Source organism: Carlito syrichta, unplaced genomic scaffold (assembly GCF_000164805.1).
Source record: "Carlito syrichta isolate Samal-C Ts95f unplaced genomic scaffold, Tarsius_syrichta-2.0.1 Scaffold314761, whole genome shotgun sequence".
Lineage (NCBI taxonomy): Eukaryota > Metazoa > Chordata > Mammalia > Primates > Tarsiidae > Carlito > Carlito syrichta.
Genome location: NW_007258857.1, coordinates 511730 through 530082, shown reverse-complemented (window position 1 = coordinate 530082; position 18353 = coordinate 511730). Strand labels below are relative to the sequence as shown.

Genomic DNA, 18353 nt, shown 5'->3' with positions numbered 1-18353 from the left:
ATTAATATGGGTCTGATTTTATAATAGAGGGAACATGAGCATAGCTAAGGGAAGACTACAGAATACTCAACTTCTATGGAGGCCAGGTAATAAGGTTTCCATTTACCTGCTATGGCTTATGGATGGTAAGCAGCTTTTGTATCAAGTATGGGTTGGTAGCCCTGCTTGATAAAAATGAATGATACAGCTATTGGGAAGCAGGAAATGGTGCTGGATTACACATAGACAATCAAAACTAACACAAACATATACAGGCTTCCTAGTATGTAAATTCTTTTTGAGGTTAGAGATCTCCTTTTACAGAATGTAGTATATAACAGATTCAAAAATCAAACTTCTTGACCTCCCAATATTAAATAACTAAATGTGCAAAAGAACCACCATTCAATAGGACATCAAAAGCTATACATTTTCTATGAAACAGTATGTGCACAGATTTTCAAAGCTGTGAAAATGCAATAAAGAGCACAACACATTTTGGTCACTTTATTAAATGACATTAAATAGTTTAAGTTTCAACTACTAAACAGCACTTTGAATGGTGAAAACACAGATAGTATATATTGTCATACTTGAATGCTTTTCTTTAAAAACACAATTCCAGTCCTTATATATATTACAAAACAGCCTTAAAGGAAGAAGTGACGTCTTTTCTACAGTACTTAAGATACTCAATACAGAACTGAAAAGCAGTCTAACAGAAACAAAGGCAAATCTTCACAGCTGTATGATTTCAGCAGCCAAAGCTGGATGATGGACTGAAACATTACTATACAACTGGGACAAAACATATACAATATCACAATACTAAGCAAAAATGCTTTACACTCAAAGAAATAAAACAGGTTACAAAATGTGGAGAATTTAGCAGGCAAAACTGTATTACAAGCAACATTTTAAATCGTCATTTTTAAGCCATTGCAACTATTTAGAACATCTAAAACAAATATAAAAATGAGCCTTTTAGTATTGGTGATTTTTTTCTTTAAATATCTGTTAAAGCTTGATGTTATACTCAAAGTACATATTATGTAGCTAAAATGCCAAGTGAGAAGAGTGTATGCAAAGTGGTCCAAGTTTTATTTCAAATTCTGATTTCCAATTAATCCTTCTAAATATTAAGTCATAGTTTTGTCCATGGTGAAAAAGGTTTAGAAGGTTGAAGGTTGCCTAAAATTTTCACATCCATGTCTTTGAGTAAATTAGACCATGATGAAAATTCCCAGGTCTAATAAATCAGGTTTAAATTATTCTGGACTTGTAGAAATACCAACTGATAACAATTGGCCAGAATGTTACTGCCTTCAAATATTTAACTTCATAAATTCTTTTTCATTTCTTCTAAAGTGAATGCACATCTGCCCCCACCAATTAAATGCGTTTGACTATATGGCTGGCATATCTAAATATATGGAATTTGTTAGTGATACCTCACCAAAGGAAGGTGGGGAAGGGATATATCCACCAAACTTTACAAATTCTATATCGCAAACCTAGTGTTCTTAGATGTTTTACCACTAGTTCTTCCAAGATGGAAATCTCTTAATCATTCAAACAAAACAGTTTTAGCTAATGTTAAAATTCTAATCCAGTGATACCTAGAGCAAACCCTACATCCAGCTTTTTTTCTAGAATTCTTAAGCTGTTTCCACTACCTGTCATATCACCATCTCAAAAATGGTTTTGCCATATTGAGTTGACTCTCATAGTCAAAAACAATCTTTTCCTTTAAGAATTCAAGTAACCATTTATACATGAATAAAGTTATGTCATTTTTACAGGTCTGGATTAAGAAAAAATAAAATGTAATGATTTTCTAGTAAAACCTCACAAAAGAATATTAGATGAATTAATTTTGATCAAAAAAATTGCCTCATAGATCTAAGCTAAAAAAAATCAAACTTTGAAACAATTTAAGAAAATGTAAGGAAATTGGGGTAAAAGAACATGATGTTGAGAGAAAAGAAGAGCATATAATAAGCCAGTGATCCTTATCTTTAAGAGGAATTATATCACAATACTGACAGTACTGGGAATTGTTAAAGCACATTCCTCATGTGAACTTAAAGTCAGCAATGGTTCTGCCATTTTGATGTTGTTTATAAAACAGGGTGTGAACCTAACCACAACAACTTCAGCGTTAGCCTCCTAAAATGCTAGAACTTGATTTTCTTAGTCCACATCCCACTGCCAGCAACAGGATGAAGCACTAGCACTGGCACCATGCAGTTAAGAGATGTGCTTTATATTAGTGCCAGGAAAGAGAAAAGTCATGTGTGGAAGATAAGCCACAACCCTGAAATTTAACCAGTAATTATTTCAGCACATATACCTGAAAACAAAAAATGGCAGAAAGACTAAAGAAGAAAAAGGAATTCTCTTCTTAGGCTGTACTTAAGGCTGTTTATACAATGCTAAGATAACTGCAAGGCTCCTCCAACTTTAGAGCAGTAGTATTTAAGAATATTGCACACAATTCTGTGTCAGAGATAACCCTTAGTTTCTAACTTTCAATCACAGCTATGAAATAGCAGGAGCCCAGTTTCAGACTTCAGTCAACAGAACATTAAAACCATTTCAATCACTTTAATCAAGAAATGGATTAAGTACAAAAGTATTTCTTAACTTGAGGAATCAACTCTAAGAACTCAGCTGTGTTTTATATGTGAAGAATGAATATATAAATCTTTATTCTTCCCTAAATTCATTAATTTTATGACAATTTTATGGTTGCTAAAAGCAGGCATAAAAATTTAGAGAGGAAATCTGTGAAACTGTTACTGTTATGGAAGGACTTGTTTTCACTGAAAACAATTTGAAATATCTTCTGTACTCAATGTGTGTAAGAAGATTCTAGGCAACATCACTGACAAATGTCAGGGAGAAATGGTATGCCCTATTCAAAAAAAATTTTAAACTAATATGGAAGATTGGCATATAAGGGGACCAAACTATTTATACAGTTGAGTTCTGTTAAGTCATTGATTCCTAAAAAAATAAAAGATCTTTCTATGATTTTTAACAATCCTTTAAGCTTTTAGTGCAAAATCACATTGATTTCCCTTGGGAAGGTCCTGGATTTTTGCTTCTCATTGGGGGTGGTGCACGCTGTAATGGTGGTGGCTGCATACCACCAGCCACTGACTGATACATTCCTCTCATATCAATCTGCTGGTAGTTAGAAGGATTCATGATTAAATTTGGAGGCTTTGGCATCATGAGGTGACCCAGTGTTGCTTGTTGATAAGTCATTTGTTGCTGTTGCTGCTGATTGTACTGCTGCTGGAGTCTTCTGTTCATAAGTATTCGCTGAACACAGCTGATTAACTATAGAGAGAAAAGGGAGCTGTTACAAGTGCATGACCTGTCTCAAAAAGGCAAGTATCAAGTTTTGAGTTAAAAATCAATTTGTTAAAGGGGGGGAGGGTACCATACCAAAAGGAAAACGCATTATTATTATCACCACTACTAATTTGATGGCATTCAAAGGACCATTACTGTAGAAACCAGTTAGTAACACCATGAAAGGCTAAATTCTCTTAATGACTTGACTGTTACATTGCAAGCAGCATTTAGTTTAGTTGTCATAGTAACCTGTCCGGCACTGTGATTAGTCAAGTATTAGTTACAGCACTTTTTGTCAAGTCTCCTTTCTTTGTCATTCTTTTGACTATTTTACATGCTGATGCAAATAAACATTTTAGTGATAAACACCAAAGGGAAAAGCACTTGCAGTAGGAATAATTCCTACCTAAAATGTCTCAAATTTCCTAAGATAATTTAAAACTCTACACAATTCTGCAGTGCTTTCTAAGTAATATTCATGCCACAGAAACTGATTCCCTGGAGTCAAGAGTTGAAATTTCCCAGCACAGAGCAGATGGCTGGCAAACAACTGTGCCGGAAAAGATGATCAAGGATCTTGGAATATGCTAGCCTTTTAAAGAATTATATAATTTAGTACAAAATTTTTATATATACCATCTGTAGCACTACTCTTAATTCTCAAATTAAATACATTGACAAGTATACTTCTGCTTAGAAGGTGTCTAAAAATGGCCAATGTGATAAAAGTCTGGCAAAAATTCCTATTTAGATGTCCAGAATACATGAAAAATATAATTATATGGAATAGATTTTATATAAACTTCAAGGAGACCCATTTAGGAAGTTGTTGCTCCTTTGTAACAAAAGGCATTATTTTTACTTGACATTACTAGGTTTTGGACAAAATTTCTTCCAGAATCATCAATGTTCATTCATCCCTCCATAGGAATGGTTACTGATGTAGATGTCGCACAAACCCATTACTGTAAATTCAAGAAAATTAAACACAACCTAGAGATAGTCAGAATTCTTACCATCTGTTGTTTTGTCAATACATCATTGTAGATTGCTTCTCTTCGTTTAACATCAAGCTCCTGGCTGGCTTGTCTACTTAATGCTAACGCTTGTACTTGGGCCTCTGACAGATTCATGTTTTCCTTCCACTAAAAGAAAAATTTTCTGTTTACTTCTTATACTGTATAATTGAGGAAAATAATTTTAAAAACTGAAGATTTTACAAATTATTCCGTTTTTCTTTATCTTTTTTTTTAAAAAAGTGATGTAAAAGCTGAGTACTAGGCTGTACGTGGTGGCTCATGCCTATAATCCCAACACTTTGGGATGTGGAGGTGGAAGGGTTGCTTAAGCCCAGGAATTCACGACTAGCCTGGATAACACAGCAAGACTTCATCTCTACAAAAAAATAAAAACAATTAGCCAGGCATAGTGGCGAGCACTAGTAATTCAAGCTGCTCAGAAGGCCAAGACAGAAGGATCTCCTGAGGTCAGGAGGTCAAGGCTACAGTGAGCTGTGATGATGCATTGCAGCCTGGATGACAGAGTGAGACCTTGACTCAAAAAAAAAAAAAGCAGGGTATTAAGTTGTCCATTGTACATGTATATACATGGGTTGCTATCTCGGGAATGAAACAACTATTTTGATTTAATTTGTGCAACTGGCAATTAAAATATTTATGTAAAAAGCAAAATTTCTATGCTTAATTTCTTAATTCTTAGATTTTATCCATTTCTCTTTTATGCCAAAATCTATATAAAATTGCTGGGTTACAGTTTGGCACTATTATCCAGCTTACTAGTATTTCATTACTGCAAGTCAAGTTATAAGAAGTGAAGCAAAAACAAAAATCTAAGCAGATGCTTGGGGGAGGACACAAATTGGAGTATGGAATAAAACAACTGCCAATTAGCTTACTACAGCTGAAATTATATCTTCAAGAGGCTGAATCCTCACTGCCGTCACACTGTTTGTTGCTTCTACAACTTTTTCTCGTCCTTGGTTAATGAGGTCCTAGAAAAATACAAGAAATAAGTTATATAAGGGTATAATGACAGCACAGTTTTGAAGTATAGGGATTCTTCCTTTTGTCAATTTATAGCAAGTGGTTTTAGAACTCTTTAATGTATTCAAGAGAACAGCAAAATTCACCATCAATAAAATAAAACTTATCAATGCCAAAAGGGTCTTGTTAAAAAGAAGAAAATTTGGGTTTTATTGTAGCAATAATTTAATAATTTGCCTGTAATCCTAGCTCTTTGGGAGGCCAAGACAGAAGGATTACTTGAAGCCAGGAGTCCAAGACCACCCTGGGCAACATAGGGAGACCTCGTCTGTATAAAAAAAATAAAAAAGTAAATAAAAATTAAAAACCTGCTGACTCTTTAGGACTGGGTTTAAAAAAAAGATTAAAATTTGGGTTTTAGGCCAGGTTCGGTGGCTCAGCCTATAATCCCAGCACTTTGGAAGGCTGAGGTGAGTGGATTGCCTGAGTCCGCGGGTTCAAGACCAGCTCAGGCAACTTGGCGAGACCTCTTCTCTACAATAAAAAAATCAAAAAAAATTTAGCCAGGCATTGTAGCACATGCCTATAGTTCTGGCTACTTGGAAGGATGAGGTGGAAGGATCGCCGGAGCCCAGCAGGTCGAGGCTGTGGTGGCTGGAAGTGGCCACTGCACTCCAGTCTGGGCGACAGAGTGAGACTCCAACTCAAAAAATAAATAAATAAATAAATAAAAATAAAAAAATAAAAAAGTAAACTACAGATTCAATTAAGGTATTAAATTGTTGGTATAATAAAAACCCAATCTTTCCTGTTTAATTTATAATTGATTCTACCTTTAAACCATTTATTTCATAAATACTGAACATTATCAAATATTTAATGGTACATGTACACTACATTTGAATGCAAATTAATGTATGTATTTATCTTACTTTCAAACACTAAACAAGCAATTTGTTTATTCTAATTTTTTTTTTTTGAGTTGGAGTCTCACTCTGTTGCCCAGGTTGGAGTGCAGTGGCACATGCAAGGCCACCCCAGCGTCTACCTCTTGGGCTCAGGCAATCCTTCTGCCTCAGCCTTCCAAGTAGCCAGAATTACAGGCACGCACTACCATGACTGGCTAATTTTTGATTTACTGTAGAGAGAAGGTCTCGCCAAGTTACCCGGGCTGGTCTTGAACCCACAGGCTCAGGCCAATTCACTCGCCTTGGCCTCCCAAAATGCTGGGATTACAGGCTGAGCCACCAAGCCTGGCCTATTCTAAATATTTTATAACTGAGGAAAGTGCTAGTTCCCTAGCCAATCAGCTGCCCTGTTGTTCCTTAATTAAAATAATTAAAACTACATTAATTCAAGGACTTGTACGCTGTACAAACCACATTTTACTATGTTATGTTGGTTCCAAAAGGTCAACAAATATAAGAACAATTTCTTGGTCTATTCAGAGGTAATCTTCTGGAGAATGTGATATTCCTGCATAGGGAACCCTCAACAACAAGGCACATGAAACTGCATTTAATTCATGTTAAACTACTTTTATACTTCACAACTTACCTCCAGCTGTTGATTACTCATTGCGGACAGGGCTCCCAAATTGAAAGGAATATAAGGAGTTTGAGAGTTGAAACTGACAGGGGGTAAATTGGTCCCAGTTGGTATGTTGAAACGCATGGTCAGTCCCTAAAAACAAAAAAAAATTATGTACTTTTCATGTTGTGATTTTTTTTTTTTTTGAGTTGGAGTCTCACTCTGTCGCCCAGACTGGAGTGCAGTGGCCACTCCCGGCCACCGCAGCCTCGCCCGCTGGGCTCCAGCGATCCTTCCGCCTCAGCCTTCCAAGTAGCCGGAATTACAGGCATGCGCTACCACGCCCGGCTGATTTTTTGATTTATTGTAGAGATGAGGTCTCGCTGCCCAGGCGGGTCTCGAACCCGCGGGCTCAGGCAATCTACTCACCTCAGCCTCCCAAAGGAGCGGGATTACAGGCTGAGCCACCGAGCCCGGCTCATGTTGTGATTTAAAACTTGAAATTCTACATCACTGACTGGTTAAAAGAATTTACATTCTCAGATCTAGAAAATTATTAGCACCCTCCCACAAACAAGCAAAACACCCCTTTCACCAGAAAGCAAGATCTTATTTCACAGAAAGCTTTAACCCCTTAAAGGTGGGCTTTTTTCTTCTCTGATAATTCCTACAGAATGGGACAACTCAGAGAATTCTGATGAGACTCCTAACCTCACATAAACGTTACAGAAGTTTGGTACAATGAGTTAGGAGTTTAAAAAGGACTTAGGTATTAGGATAAGGTTTCCCTTGCTCAGGCACATTTTTGCTCAAGTGGGTTAGTGTTTAAAACAGACACAGAATTACTTTAAAGTTGCTGCTGGCAACTAGCATTAATGCCTAATGGAATATTTTTGTATTCTTATATTCAGCAAAAATTTAGACTTCATGGTATACATGCTAAAGCAACACTTACTCCCACCTCCAAACTCTAAGCTCCTGTATGTTTGTTACTACAAGGGACAGTGATGATGGGAGCTAAGTGATGCTAAATATAGTCTCCAATTCATTTCTCAATTCAGCAAGTGCTAAGCAGAAATGAGGTTACTACTTTCTAAGTGTAAAATGTTATTTTCTTCTCTCCTCTCCTCCCACTCTACCACCAAAGGTAGCCAAGGCCCATAAACAGATTCTTGTAATTGTGGATTCTGTTCCTAAAGACCCACTATATTATTATTACCTGTTTCAAATGTGATCCTTTTCTTCCTCATTACTCTTTCAAATGACTAATATAAAAACAAAAGCCAAAAATCATTTTGAATGAACTACCTTCTTCTCTGCTTCATACTCAGCCCAAGCTGCTTTTCTTTCTTCTTCAGTCAACTCTTCTTCTTCTTTGTGGTCCAAAAGAGAATCGTGTTCATGATATCCTACAATGTGTTCTTTATGTATTTGAAGAAGTTCTGCAAGTATGGTGTCCTGTTTAGAGGGGTTGAAATAATAGAGAATTATTTTCTCCCTCTGGATTGTATCGCCATAGTTCTACGGTCAAGTGAGACTAGAAACTAATTGCTATACGTATTTCTGATATACATGATAAATTATCTAGCAAACAGCCAACAAACATGAAACATCAAGCCTCTTATGTAAGAGTTTCATAGTTTATATATCATGTTTTAGAGGTTCTGTTTTTTAAAATTACCACTTTTCAGCTTTCAAGGTCTTTCCCCCCAACTCAAAGGAAAAAAAAACATGCATTTTATTTTGTGCTTAGTCCTAAGTTGAGAAATGCTAACATAAGTCTGCTTAATTAATCATTAAATTAATGATTACATTAAAAGCCTATACTAAAAAGTATGGCTACTCCTGTTTATACGTAATAAACAGCTTTATTTTCACAATCACTTTAGCTAACAATTACTATACTAACAAAAAACGAATATAAATCTAAAAAGTTACAGGACAGTTTAGCTGGAACATATGGCCCTTATATTCCAATTGTAGGAAGGTCAAATATAAGTTACAATGTAAAGACCCATGGATCAAATTTATACTGATGTACATTTTTCTTTTTTTTTTTTTTTTTTTGAGTTGGAGTCTCAATCTGTCATCCAGACTGGAGTGCAGTGGCTGCTCCCAGCCACCGCAGCCTCGACCTGCTGGGCTCCGGCGATCCTTCCAAGTAGCTGGAACTACAGGCGCGTACTATCACACCCAGCTAATTTTTTGGATTTATTGTAGAGATGAGGTCTCTCCAAGTTGCCCAGGTGGGTCTCGAACCTGCGGGCTCAGGCAATCCACTCACCTCAGCCTCCCAAAGGTGCAGGATTACAGGCTGAGCCACAGAGCCCGGCTGATGTACATTTTTCAATTTATTACCATATTATTTTTGAAAGCAATCACATGGTGTCTTAAGTCACTCACTTAAGGTTAAAAAAATTAAAAGCTTAAAAAATCATTTATATACTCATTAAGAACACTGAACTACTTACTCTATATAATTATGACAGTGAGAATGAGACACAGAGATTTTTGGGGGGGACTTAAAGTGAATCACAGATATATTACCTTCAACAAAAAATTTAAAATATTTGCAAGTTGTTTACTGAGAAATCGCATATGAAAACTTGGATATATAAGAAGCAAATTAGTTAATTTTACAAAAGGATTTTCCATAGCTATTAACAAGTTCCCCTAGAATACAACTTTCTAAACTGTGAATTTAGTGAACAAACATCATAATTACTGATCAAACGAAGGCAGGGGAGATAAATAGCACATTAAATTCAAATTTAATCTACATCTTGTGATAATTAATGTTTCCATATGTTTTTTGCAAAGACAAAAATCACATTTGAAAAGAAATATATCTTTACATATTTGACTACACCTTGAGCACATGGTCCAAAAAATTGGTAGAAACTCAAATGTCTGTCAAATAAATCAAGATGAAAAATTCAGATAATGAGGGCCTAAGTTTTTCTGTACAATAGCAAATGCTGACGTTAATTCTAAATATTCTGATATTTAATGTCATATAAACAACTTTTTAGCTTGCTGCTCCAATAAACATTTGACTACAATTCCTTCCTTTCATGAGGGAAAAGGAACTGATTTTCTTAATAGGTACAGCTGTAATTGAGACTTTATAATTAATTTTGAAATGTGGGTATGTGCTATTTCCTTTGTTGAAAATAGAAAACATTAAAGACCACATAAACGAGATGCCCAATAAAGTCTACTGGTAGACTACATAGATAATAACAGGCTTAGTTCCTTTTCAAACATTACCTAAATACTTCTTTCCTACACCAGTGTAGAAATCTGCCATCAAAGCTGACTCCTCTGGTCTATACCACATAAAATAGGTTTATCACTAGATCAATCTCTGAAGTCCACAGTTACTGACCAGGCACTGAAGACCACAGGCCAATTGGCATTAATTCATTCTATTAAAAGATAACACTTCCTTAGATGTCTAAATCCAACGCCTATCTCCCAACCATGACTCAGGAGAGACTTTAGAATTTGCCAAATACACACAACAAATAAATGACAGTTAAAATTTTCTATAGATAGTCCTTAATTTTACATCTGTCTGGCAATAAGTAATCTTAACCACAGTCAATACCAGTTCATTTCTTTAAGAAAGCAAACTAAGAAAAAGACCAAGAGAACTGTGTACTAGGAAGTGAATTCATTTTCAACTGTGCCACTGATTCTATAACATCCGTCTAGCTATGACTGTAAGTTAAATGAGGATGAAATTTTCTCTGCTCACATGTATAACAGGAGAATATAAGAATAGCAGGAATAAACAAAAACATGAAAATACCCAATTTTTAAAAAATAAACACTATGTGTAGTGTTTCTCAATTATAAACACCACAATTCATGTATTAAGTATGTTTTTATGGTTGGAGGGGAAGCCTTTCCAGAAATGTATGTATGCATGTGTATACACACATATACACTAACTCATATATAACCTTTTTAAAAGAAAGTCTCAGATATCAGAAAGCTTTATCAAGTCAATCCTTAGCATCCTACAATTAAAAATTTTTTTTAATTTGAAGATTGGGGGTACAATTCAGGGTTAGGTATATAAATGTTCATTATGCAGGTAACCTTGTTGATGAGGTGTGCCTAATTTTTAAGTCCAAACTTATCATCTTGGAATTAGTAGAAATTGAAGACCAAAGAGGCAAAGTAACTTTTCCATTTATACAGCCTATGGACTAGCAGGGACTAGAAACTAAATTTCCTGATTTCTATACAGTGATTATTCTATCACATCACAAATAATGTCTGTTTTCTTGAGTCACAGTTCCTCCATTTCCCAGACCTGTTTTCTTAGATAAAAAAGATAATCCACTGAAGGATTTCAGGGGAGGGGGAAACCTAAATAGGTCTACTTTTTCACTTTTAACACTTTTGTACTTTTTCAAAACAAGAATACGCTTGTTTAATAAAAAAACAAAAACAAAAAAAGACAATTCTTAGAGAAAACTTGTAAAAAGACAATTCATGCTTATACTGTATCTCACATACATAATTTTACCATTTTCATATTCAGGGGACATTCATTTTTAAAAAACACCATTTCCAAAGCCCTTTAATGTCTTTCCCCCAACAATTACAGATTTAAGATCTAGCCTATCAGGTCAGGCATTATTTTCTAATTAAGGTCAGGTTGTGGTAGAGGTTCAGCCTCTGCCCATGCCCATGCCCAACTGAAATGTCAATAAGTCACAGGAAAAGAGTATGACTTTGTTTTCTATCATTTAAAGGTTTTAGATCCCTTTCCTAAAACATTCTTCATCCTGGCTACTATATTACCTTTTTTCAAAGAACAAAACAAAACAATGAATCTTACCCAACAGCAAAGGAAAAAAAGAAAACAGTACTAATACACACACACACACACATAGATTCGCATAAAAATGGGATTGCAGTATAGGTAGTTTTGAAATCTACTTTTCTCCCTTAATATATTTCCATGGACATAATTTTACATCAAATACAAAGCATTGTTTTAATGGCTGCACAGTGTTTATATTATATAGATACACTTTCTCATCTATTTAATCATTCCTCTACTTAAGAGTTTAAGAGATTAAGACTGCTTCCAGTTTTTATTACCAAATCTGCAATGAAAGGGTTAATGGATAAATTTTAATGTATTCTGATCACTTGTTTATGTAATGATTATGTCAAAAATATTCAAAGACTTAGATAAGTATGTTTTCCATAATCTTCATTTTAACAAAGAAAAGACAGTGCAAGTAAATTAACTTTTATTTATTTATTTTTAAAAAATATTTTTGAGCCAGCATCTCACTCTGTTGCCTAGGCTGGAACACAGTGACATAATCACAGCTACTACAGTCTTGACCTGCTGGGCTCAGAAGATCCTTCTGCTTCAGCCTCTAGAATAGCTGGGACTACAGGTGTGTGTCACTATGCCCAGCTAATTTTTTGAGCTTATTGTAGAGAGGAGGTCTCGCCATGTTATCCAGGCTGGTCTTGAATTCCTGAGCTCAAGCAATCCTTTTGCCTTGGCCTCCCAAAGTACTGGGATTACGGGCATGGACAACCATGCCCAGCCTAACTTTAAAAAAACAAAACACGGAAAAATCATTTATGTAGTTCAGAAGCATGAAGGCAGAAATCCTTTTTCCCTCCAGAGTACTATATCAGACACAAACAAGAGAAAGAAAATACAGCATTTCTAATACAAATTGTTTTTGCATTTTCCCCTTTTAAATTAATGACAGCACACCACCAATGTAAGAAACAAATGATGAGATTAAGAGGGCAAAAAAGTATTTGTTAGTAGGATCTTCAGATTATTTCTTCATGAAAAACAGTTTTGCAATGTCCAGAGCAAGTTATAAAAGTTAATAAGGAAATTTTCATCCCAATATGCAACACAACCAGTGGAGGGGCCTTTGTTTTTTCCCCTTAAAGTATGCATTTATATTAGTTGCTATAGTAACACTATTACTGAAAACAACACTGGAACAGAATCTATAATCACTAGGCCAACAATCATCAAAATGAGGTTTAAATTATATCCAAATGTGTACCTTTACTTTTCTTTGTCTAAACTTTATTTTTCTTTAAATAAGTGAAAAGGCTTTTAAGCTGGGAAAAACATGGTCTATATTACTTTAATCTTTAAAAATGACTAGTTCCGTTAATAAAACAAATTTAAGGAAAATTAATAGTTTAAGTTAATTTATTTAGAATCTTAAGTTATTTGGCAAGCCGACAAACATTCTCATCTAATTAATTCTGAAATTCAACCTTGAAAATAAAATTTTTAAAAAATAATCAAGGCTTTGCCTGGGGGCAGGGATGGGGGTTTGCCACGTTTCAAAATTATATTGCTTGCCATCACTTTGAAATTGAGTTTTATAATATCTGGAAATAAAATCAATAGAATACTTTACTGCCACATGACCCACTCAAAAAGCTATGAAGAATTCCTTTTATTACTTAAATAAGTCTTGAATCTTAGTAAAGAAATTTAATATTCCTGGTCAAAAAGCTTCCACTTTCAGATGTGAAGACTGTTTCTTCCCAAACTACACTGGAAAAAAATGCAGTATACTTGATAAGTAACTAGAGAGCTTATTGAATGAAATTCACATAACACCTCATATCAGATTTTTGGGTCCAGAGCACATAACCTTTGCCAAAAAGCATTTATAAATATAACCAGATTCCCAAATTGCTGGTCTGAATAAGACAGTGACAACTACAGAACCTGTCACTTTCAATAAAAGAAAAGGTAGGCCTGCCAAATTCACTTAGGTGGAGGGTAAAAGTTTCCTTTGATAAGAATGTTTTCTGCTTAATTTAACATTTAAAGAACTAGATACTATATTTAGCATGTAACCTGTAAAAAATGGTTATCCATTACAATTATTACACATGCCACTGTGAGGTAAAGAGTTGCCATTCTAGAGTTCATATGATTGTAGTGACTTTCTACAGGGAGCAGTTTTCTAAGTAGAGTCTGAGTTAGAACTTAGTTTTCATTCCACACAATTTGGAGTTCATACTATCTCTTTTCTTTTTCCACAAACACTGTTACATCCTCTAACTCAACTATAGGTGTACTGTAAAAAGGAAACAGAAGACATATGAAATGGAAATAAAAGCAGCTATTTAACAGTTCAAATTAGTCGGGCTCAGTGACACAGCCTGTAATCCCGCGCTTTGGGAGGCTGAGGTGAGTGGATTGCCTGAGCCTGGGCAACTTGGTGAGACCTCATCTCTACAATAAATCAAAAAATTAGCTGGGTGTGGTAGCATGCGTCTGTAATTGCAGCTACTTGGAAGACTGAGGCGGAAGGATCGCCAGAGCCCCGGCAGATAGAGGCTGCGGTGGCTGGGAGCGGCCACTGCACTCCAGTCTGGATGACAGCGAGACTCCAACTCAAAAAAACAATAAAAAAAAACCAGTTCAAATTATATCTTTTTGTACTATACAATCACTGTACAATACAGCCTGGGCTTAAGTGGTCCACCTGCTTCAGCCTCCCGAGTAGCTGGGACTTCAGGCATGTGCCACCATACTTGGCTTTCAAATTATAATTTAAAGAAAGAAAAAATTAAAGGAAGTAAAATAATAATAAAAAACATACATGCGGTCATCTTGTAATTCTTATACTGATCAAAGATCTCTCTTTTGTATTTTTAAAAATTATTATGAAGATGTGGGGTACAACTGAGGATTAGGTATACAAATGGCCATTGTAAAGGTAAAGTTTGGGCCTCCCTTTGGGCCCCACTTTGCCTGGTTTGAGATCAGGTACCATTTTAAACGTTATATGCCCGCACCATCCAACCCCAGCAGTATCCCGCTAATGCCAATCCCGTTCTTACAGTATATTATGTTAAATGTTCAGGGTCCGCTTATGAGTGGGAACATGTGGTACTCAGTTCTTTGTTTCTGTGATAAGATCACTAAGTAAGATAGACTGCAAATCCATCCAAGTTGCTGAGAAATCCATACGCTTGTCCTTCTTTATGGCTGCATAATATTCCACTGTGTATATGTACCATATTTTTTAAATCCAGTCCAGGTTTCGTTTTCTTTTTTGAGTAGAAGTCTCATTCTGTCATCCAGGATAGAGGGCATTGGCACGCTTCCGTCCACCATAGCCTCGAACTGCTGGGCTACTGCGATCCTTCTGCCTCAGCCTTCCAAGTAGCCAGAACTATAGGCACATGCTATCACACCCGGCTAATTATTTATTGTAGAGACAAAGTCTTGCCAAGTTGCCCTGGTAGGTCTATAACCCGCGGACTCAGGCAATCCTCTCACCTCGGCCTCCCAAAGTATTGGGATTATAGGCTGAGCCACCAAGCCCAGCCCAGTCCAGTTTTCAATGGGCAGCACAGTCGGTTATATGTTTTTGCTATTGTGAACAGTGCTGCAATAAACATGCACGTGCAGCTATATTTTTGATAGAATGATTTGAGTTCCTCTGGGTATATCCCCAGTAGGGGATTGCTGGGTCATATGGAAGGTCAACTTCTAGTTCTTTTAGAAATTACCGGAACAAGGCGGCCCAGGAAGTGGCAAGATGGCGACGGGTCAACCCGGTCTCTGAAGCCCTCAGCAAAGGAGATCTGCAGTGGGTCTCTGACTCTCGCTACGGGGGGCTGTGGACCCCAACATCGCAGCCTGCTCTTCATACAGAGCTCGGCCGTTGCCACCGCTGGGACATCGCAACGAACTGGACAGTTACTGCGGCGCAAACGGTGCCACCACCACCGCCACCGCAGCCCTTCCCGCTGCCGCCGCCGCCGCCACCATGGCCTCTGTGACGGCAGTAGCACATCACACCACCCGGGCCCGAGGCAATCCACATCAAACCCCTTCAGGGAAGATGTGCTGGGATAGCTGCCACCACTCCTGCAACCGAGACTGTCCTGCCCGCCCGCCGTAAGGCTCCTGTTGCCTGCTCTGAGGCAAGCAGCCATCTTGTTCCTGTCCGGCCCCACCCCTCTGGGGCAAGCAGCTGAGATAGCACCACCTGCTGGCGATTCAAGGTAACAACACTGAAACGGGAGAAACAAGCTTGATAAACACATAGACCAGAGTGCTGAACGGAGGGTAATCTGAACTGTCCTTCACAGCAGATCAGGGGCAACTGACCCTAACTGCAAACTAATTTACCAGCTTGAAAAGAAAACTAGAAATCAGACCTGAAAGGACATTGGACTTAAACAAAATGTCTCAGAGTGTGCTTCATTGATTCTGTTAGTTTAATGACTTAATTCTATTCCTACTGTATTGTTCCCTTTTTTCTTTTTTTCCATTTCCTTTTCTTCTCTCTGTAAACCATATCTTTGTATAGAGGAACAGCACACTAAAAAGGTGGTTGGTTAGCTTGTATGTTATCATCACTATATGTTTTATTTTTACTTTTTATTTTTTTGTATGAGAGTTGGTTCGTCTGCAGCTGTGGTCTATTGTTTTTATCTGTTTCAGTATAGGCCTCTCTCTCTATTTGTTGGCACACTCGTTTGCTTCCCCCTTACTCCTCTATCTCTCCACTCCCCTCTTCAACCCACTATCTGCTCCATTCTCTCCGCTCTGCTAACCACATGTTATTTCAGGGAGTAAACCTACAGCCCCACCGCACGGACAGATTCCAGGGCAGTGGGAAGTGGGTTCCACATTATCCACACACCTGTCAGCAAATACCAGGACCTGCAGACAGATTTTGAATCACAGCTATCCCCTTAGGTAAATCTCAAAACTGCAAAAAGGAACACCTCCAACCTACAGTGCAAACTCCAGAATTGAACAAAGTAAGAGGACATACATAAAGAATAGGAGATTCAACAAACAGAAGTAAAACCAATCCCTTTACCCCTGAATAACAGATTAAAGAAGACAATGACGTGGAGGGAAGGAAAAAGTAGGGAGGGGGAAAAACCGCACAAATGAAGAAAAAACAAAAGAAGAATATTGGTCTTACACAGACCCTGGGAAACCAGACACTGAGAAAACAGATTCTGGAACACAAACAATGAAGAGCCCCCAGAATGACTGGTTACATGCAACAAACCCAGACATCAAGACATTAATGGAGAGAATTAAAAAAATTGAGGAGAGACAAGAGGAAAATAGGAAGGAGCTGATATCAGAAATGACAGCAGTAAAGAATACTGTGATGGAAATGAACAACAGACTAATAAGCATGGAAAGCAGAATCAGCCAAGCAGAAGAAAGAATCTCAGAGCTCGAAGACCAAAACACAGAACTAACCCAAACTGTCAAAAGCATAGAAAAGCTCAAAAAGACAGAACAAAACCTGTAAGAGATGAATGATCACTTCAAGAGACCAAACCTAAGAGTAATTGGGCTTCCTGAGGCAGAGAGAGAAACAGAAGCACGCTGGAACAAACATTTCATGAAATCATTCAAGAAAACTTCCCTCATCTCATCAAGGATGAAAAAATTCAAACACAAGAGATTCAGAGAACCCCTGGCAAGACAACAAATGAGAAGACCAACTCCCAGACACACGATAATTCTCCTAAACAAAGTAACTATAAAAAAAAAAATCCTAAAGGCAGCAAGAGAAAAAGGACAGACTACCTACCAGAGAAAACCAATGAGAATAGCAGTAGATTTATCCACAGAAACCCTTCAGGCCAGGAGATCCTGGAGCCCTATCTTCAAAGTTCTAAAAGAGAAACAATTTCAACCAAGAATAACCTACCCAGCCAAACTAAGCTTCATTAGTGAGGGAGAATTGAAATCTTTTCCAGATATCCAATCCCTAAGAACCTATGCTGCCACCAGACCACCTCTACAAGAAACACTTAACAAAGTACTGAACACAGAAGAAAAAGAAAAAAGAACAACATTTTTCACAAGAGTACAGGCAAAAGATTAAAAAGACACATGAACCAACTCCAAAACCCAAAGAAAGACAACAAACAAACAGGAACAACTCTGTAAGAACCTCCTGACAGGGATCAACTCTTGCATTTCAATTATTAGCCTAAATGTGAACAAACTAAATGCACCACTGAAAAGACATAGAATGGCAAAATGGATAAAATATCATCAGGCAACAATCTATTGCCTTCAAGAGACTCACCTCACTAGAAAGGACACCACAGACTCAAAGTAAGAGGATGGGAAACAAACTTTCAGGCGAACGGAATACAAAAGAAAGGAGGAGTAGCGATCTTAATTTCAGACAAAATACCCTTTCAAGCTATTAAAAATAAAAAAAGATACAGAAGGCCACTACATAATGATAAAAAGCTCAATCAACAAGAAATATCTATCCTAAACATATATGCACCCAACATAGGTGCGCCAACTTTCATAAAGCAACTTCTTGGAAAACTGAAGAAAGATATCGACTCTAACACTATCATAACTGGGGACTTTAATACCCCACTCACAACCCTAGATAGATCATCAGGACAAAAAATCAGCAAGGAGATTCGGAA

The 18353-nt window shown here is 36.9% G+C and overlaps 1 protein-coding gene across 7 annotated transcripts in view; it reads right to left on the bottom strand.

Annotated features, from left to right (window-relative positions):
- Positions 1 to 256: 256 nt before the first annotated feature.
- ATRX (ATRX, chromatin remodeler) overlaps positions 257 to 18353 on the bottom strand; it is a 237710-nt gene continuing 219613 nt past the window's right edge. For 5 of the 7 annotated variants that reach the window (XM_008071842.2, XM_021719487.1, XM_021719488.1 and 2 more), the window contains 5 exons: positions 8187 to 8336; positions 6906 to 7031; positions 5261 to 5356; positions 4362 to 4490; positions 1902 to 3327 (listed from right to left, as the gene is read on the bottom strand). In XM_008071842.2, the coding sequence (XP_008070033.1) occupies positions 3049 to 3327; positions 4362 to 4490; positions 5261 to 5356; positions 6906 to 7031; positions 8187 to 8336 (780 nt within the window). In that variant the 3' untranslated portion in view covers positions 1902 to 3048. Of the gene's footprint in view, positions 3328 to 4361; positions 4491 to 5260; positions 5357 to 6905; positions 7032 to 8186; positions 8337 to 18353 lie in introns of all 7 variants that reach the window. The other 2 variants (XM_008071841.1, XM_008071843.1) reach the window with 1 other exon arrangement.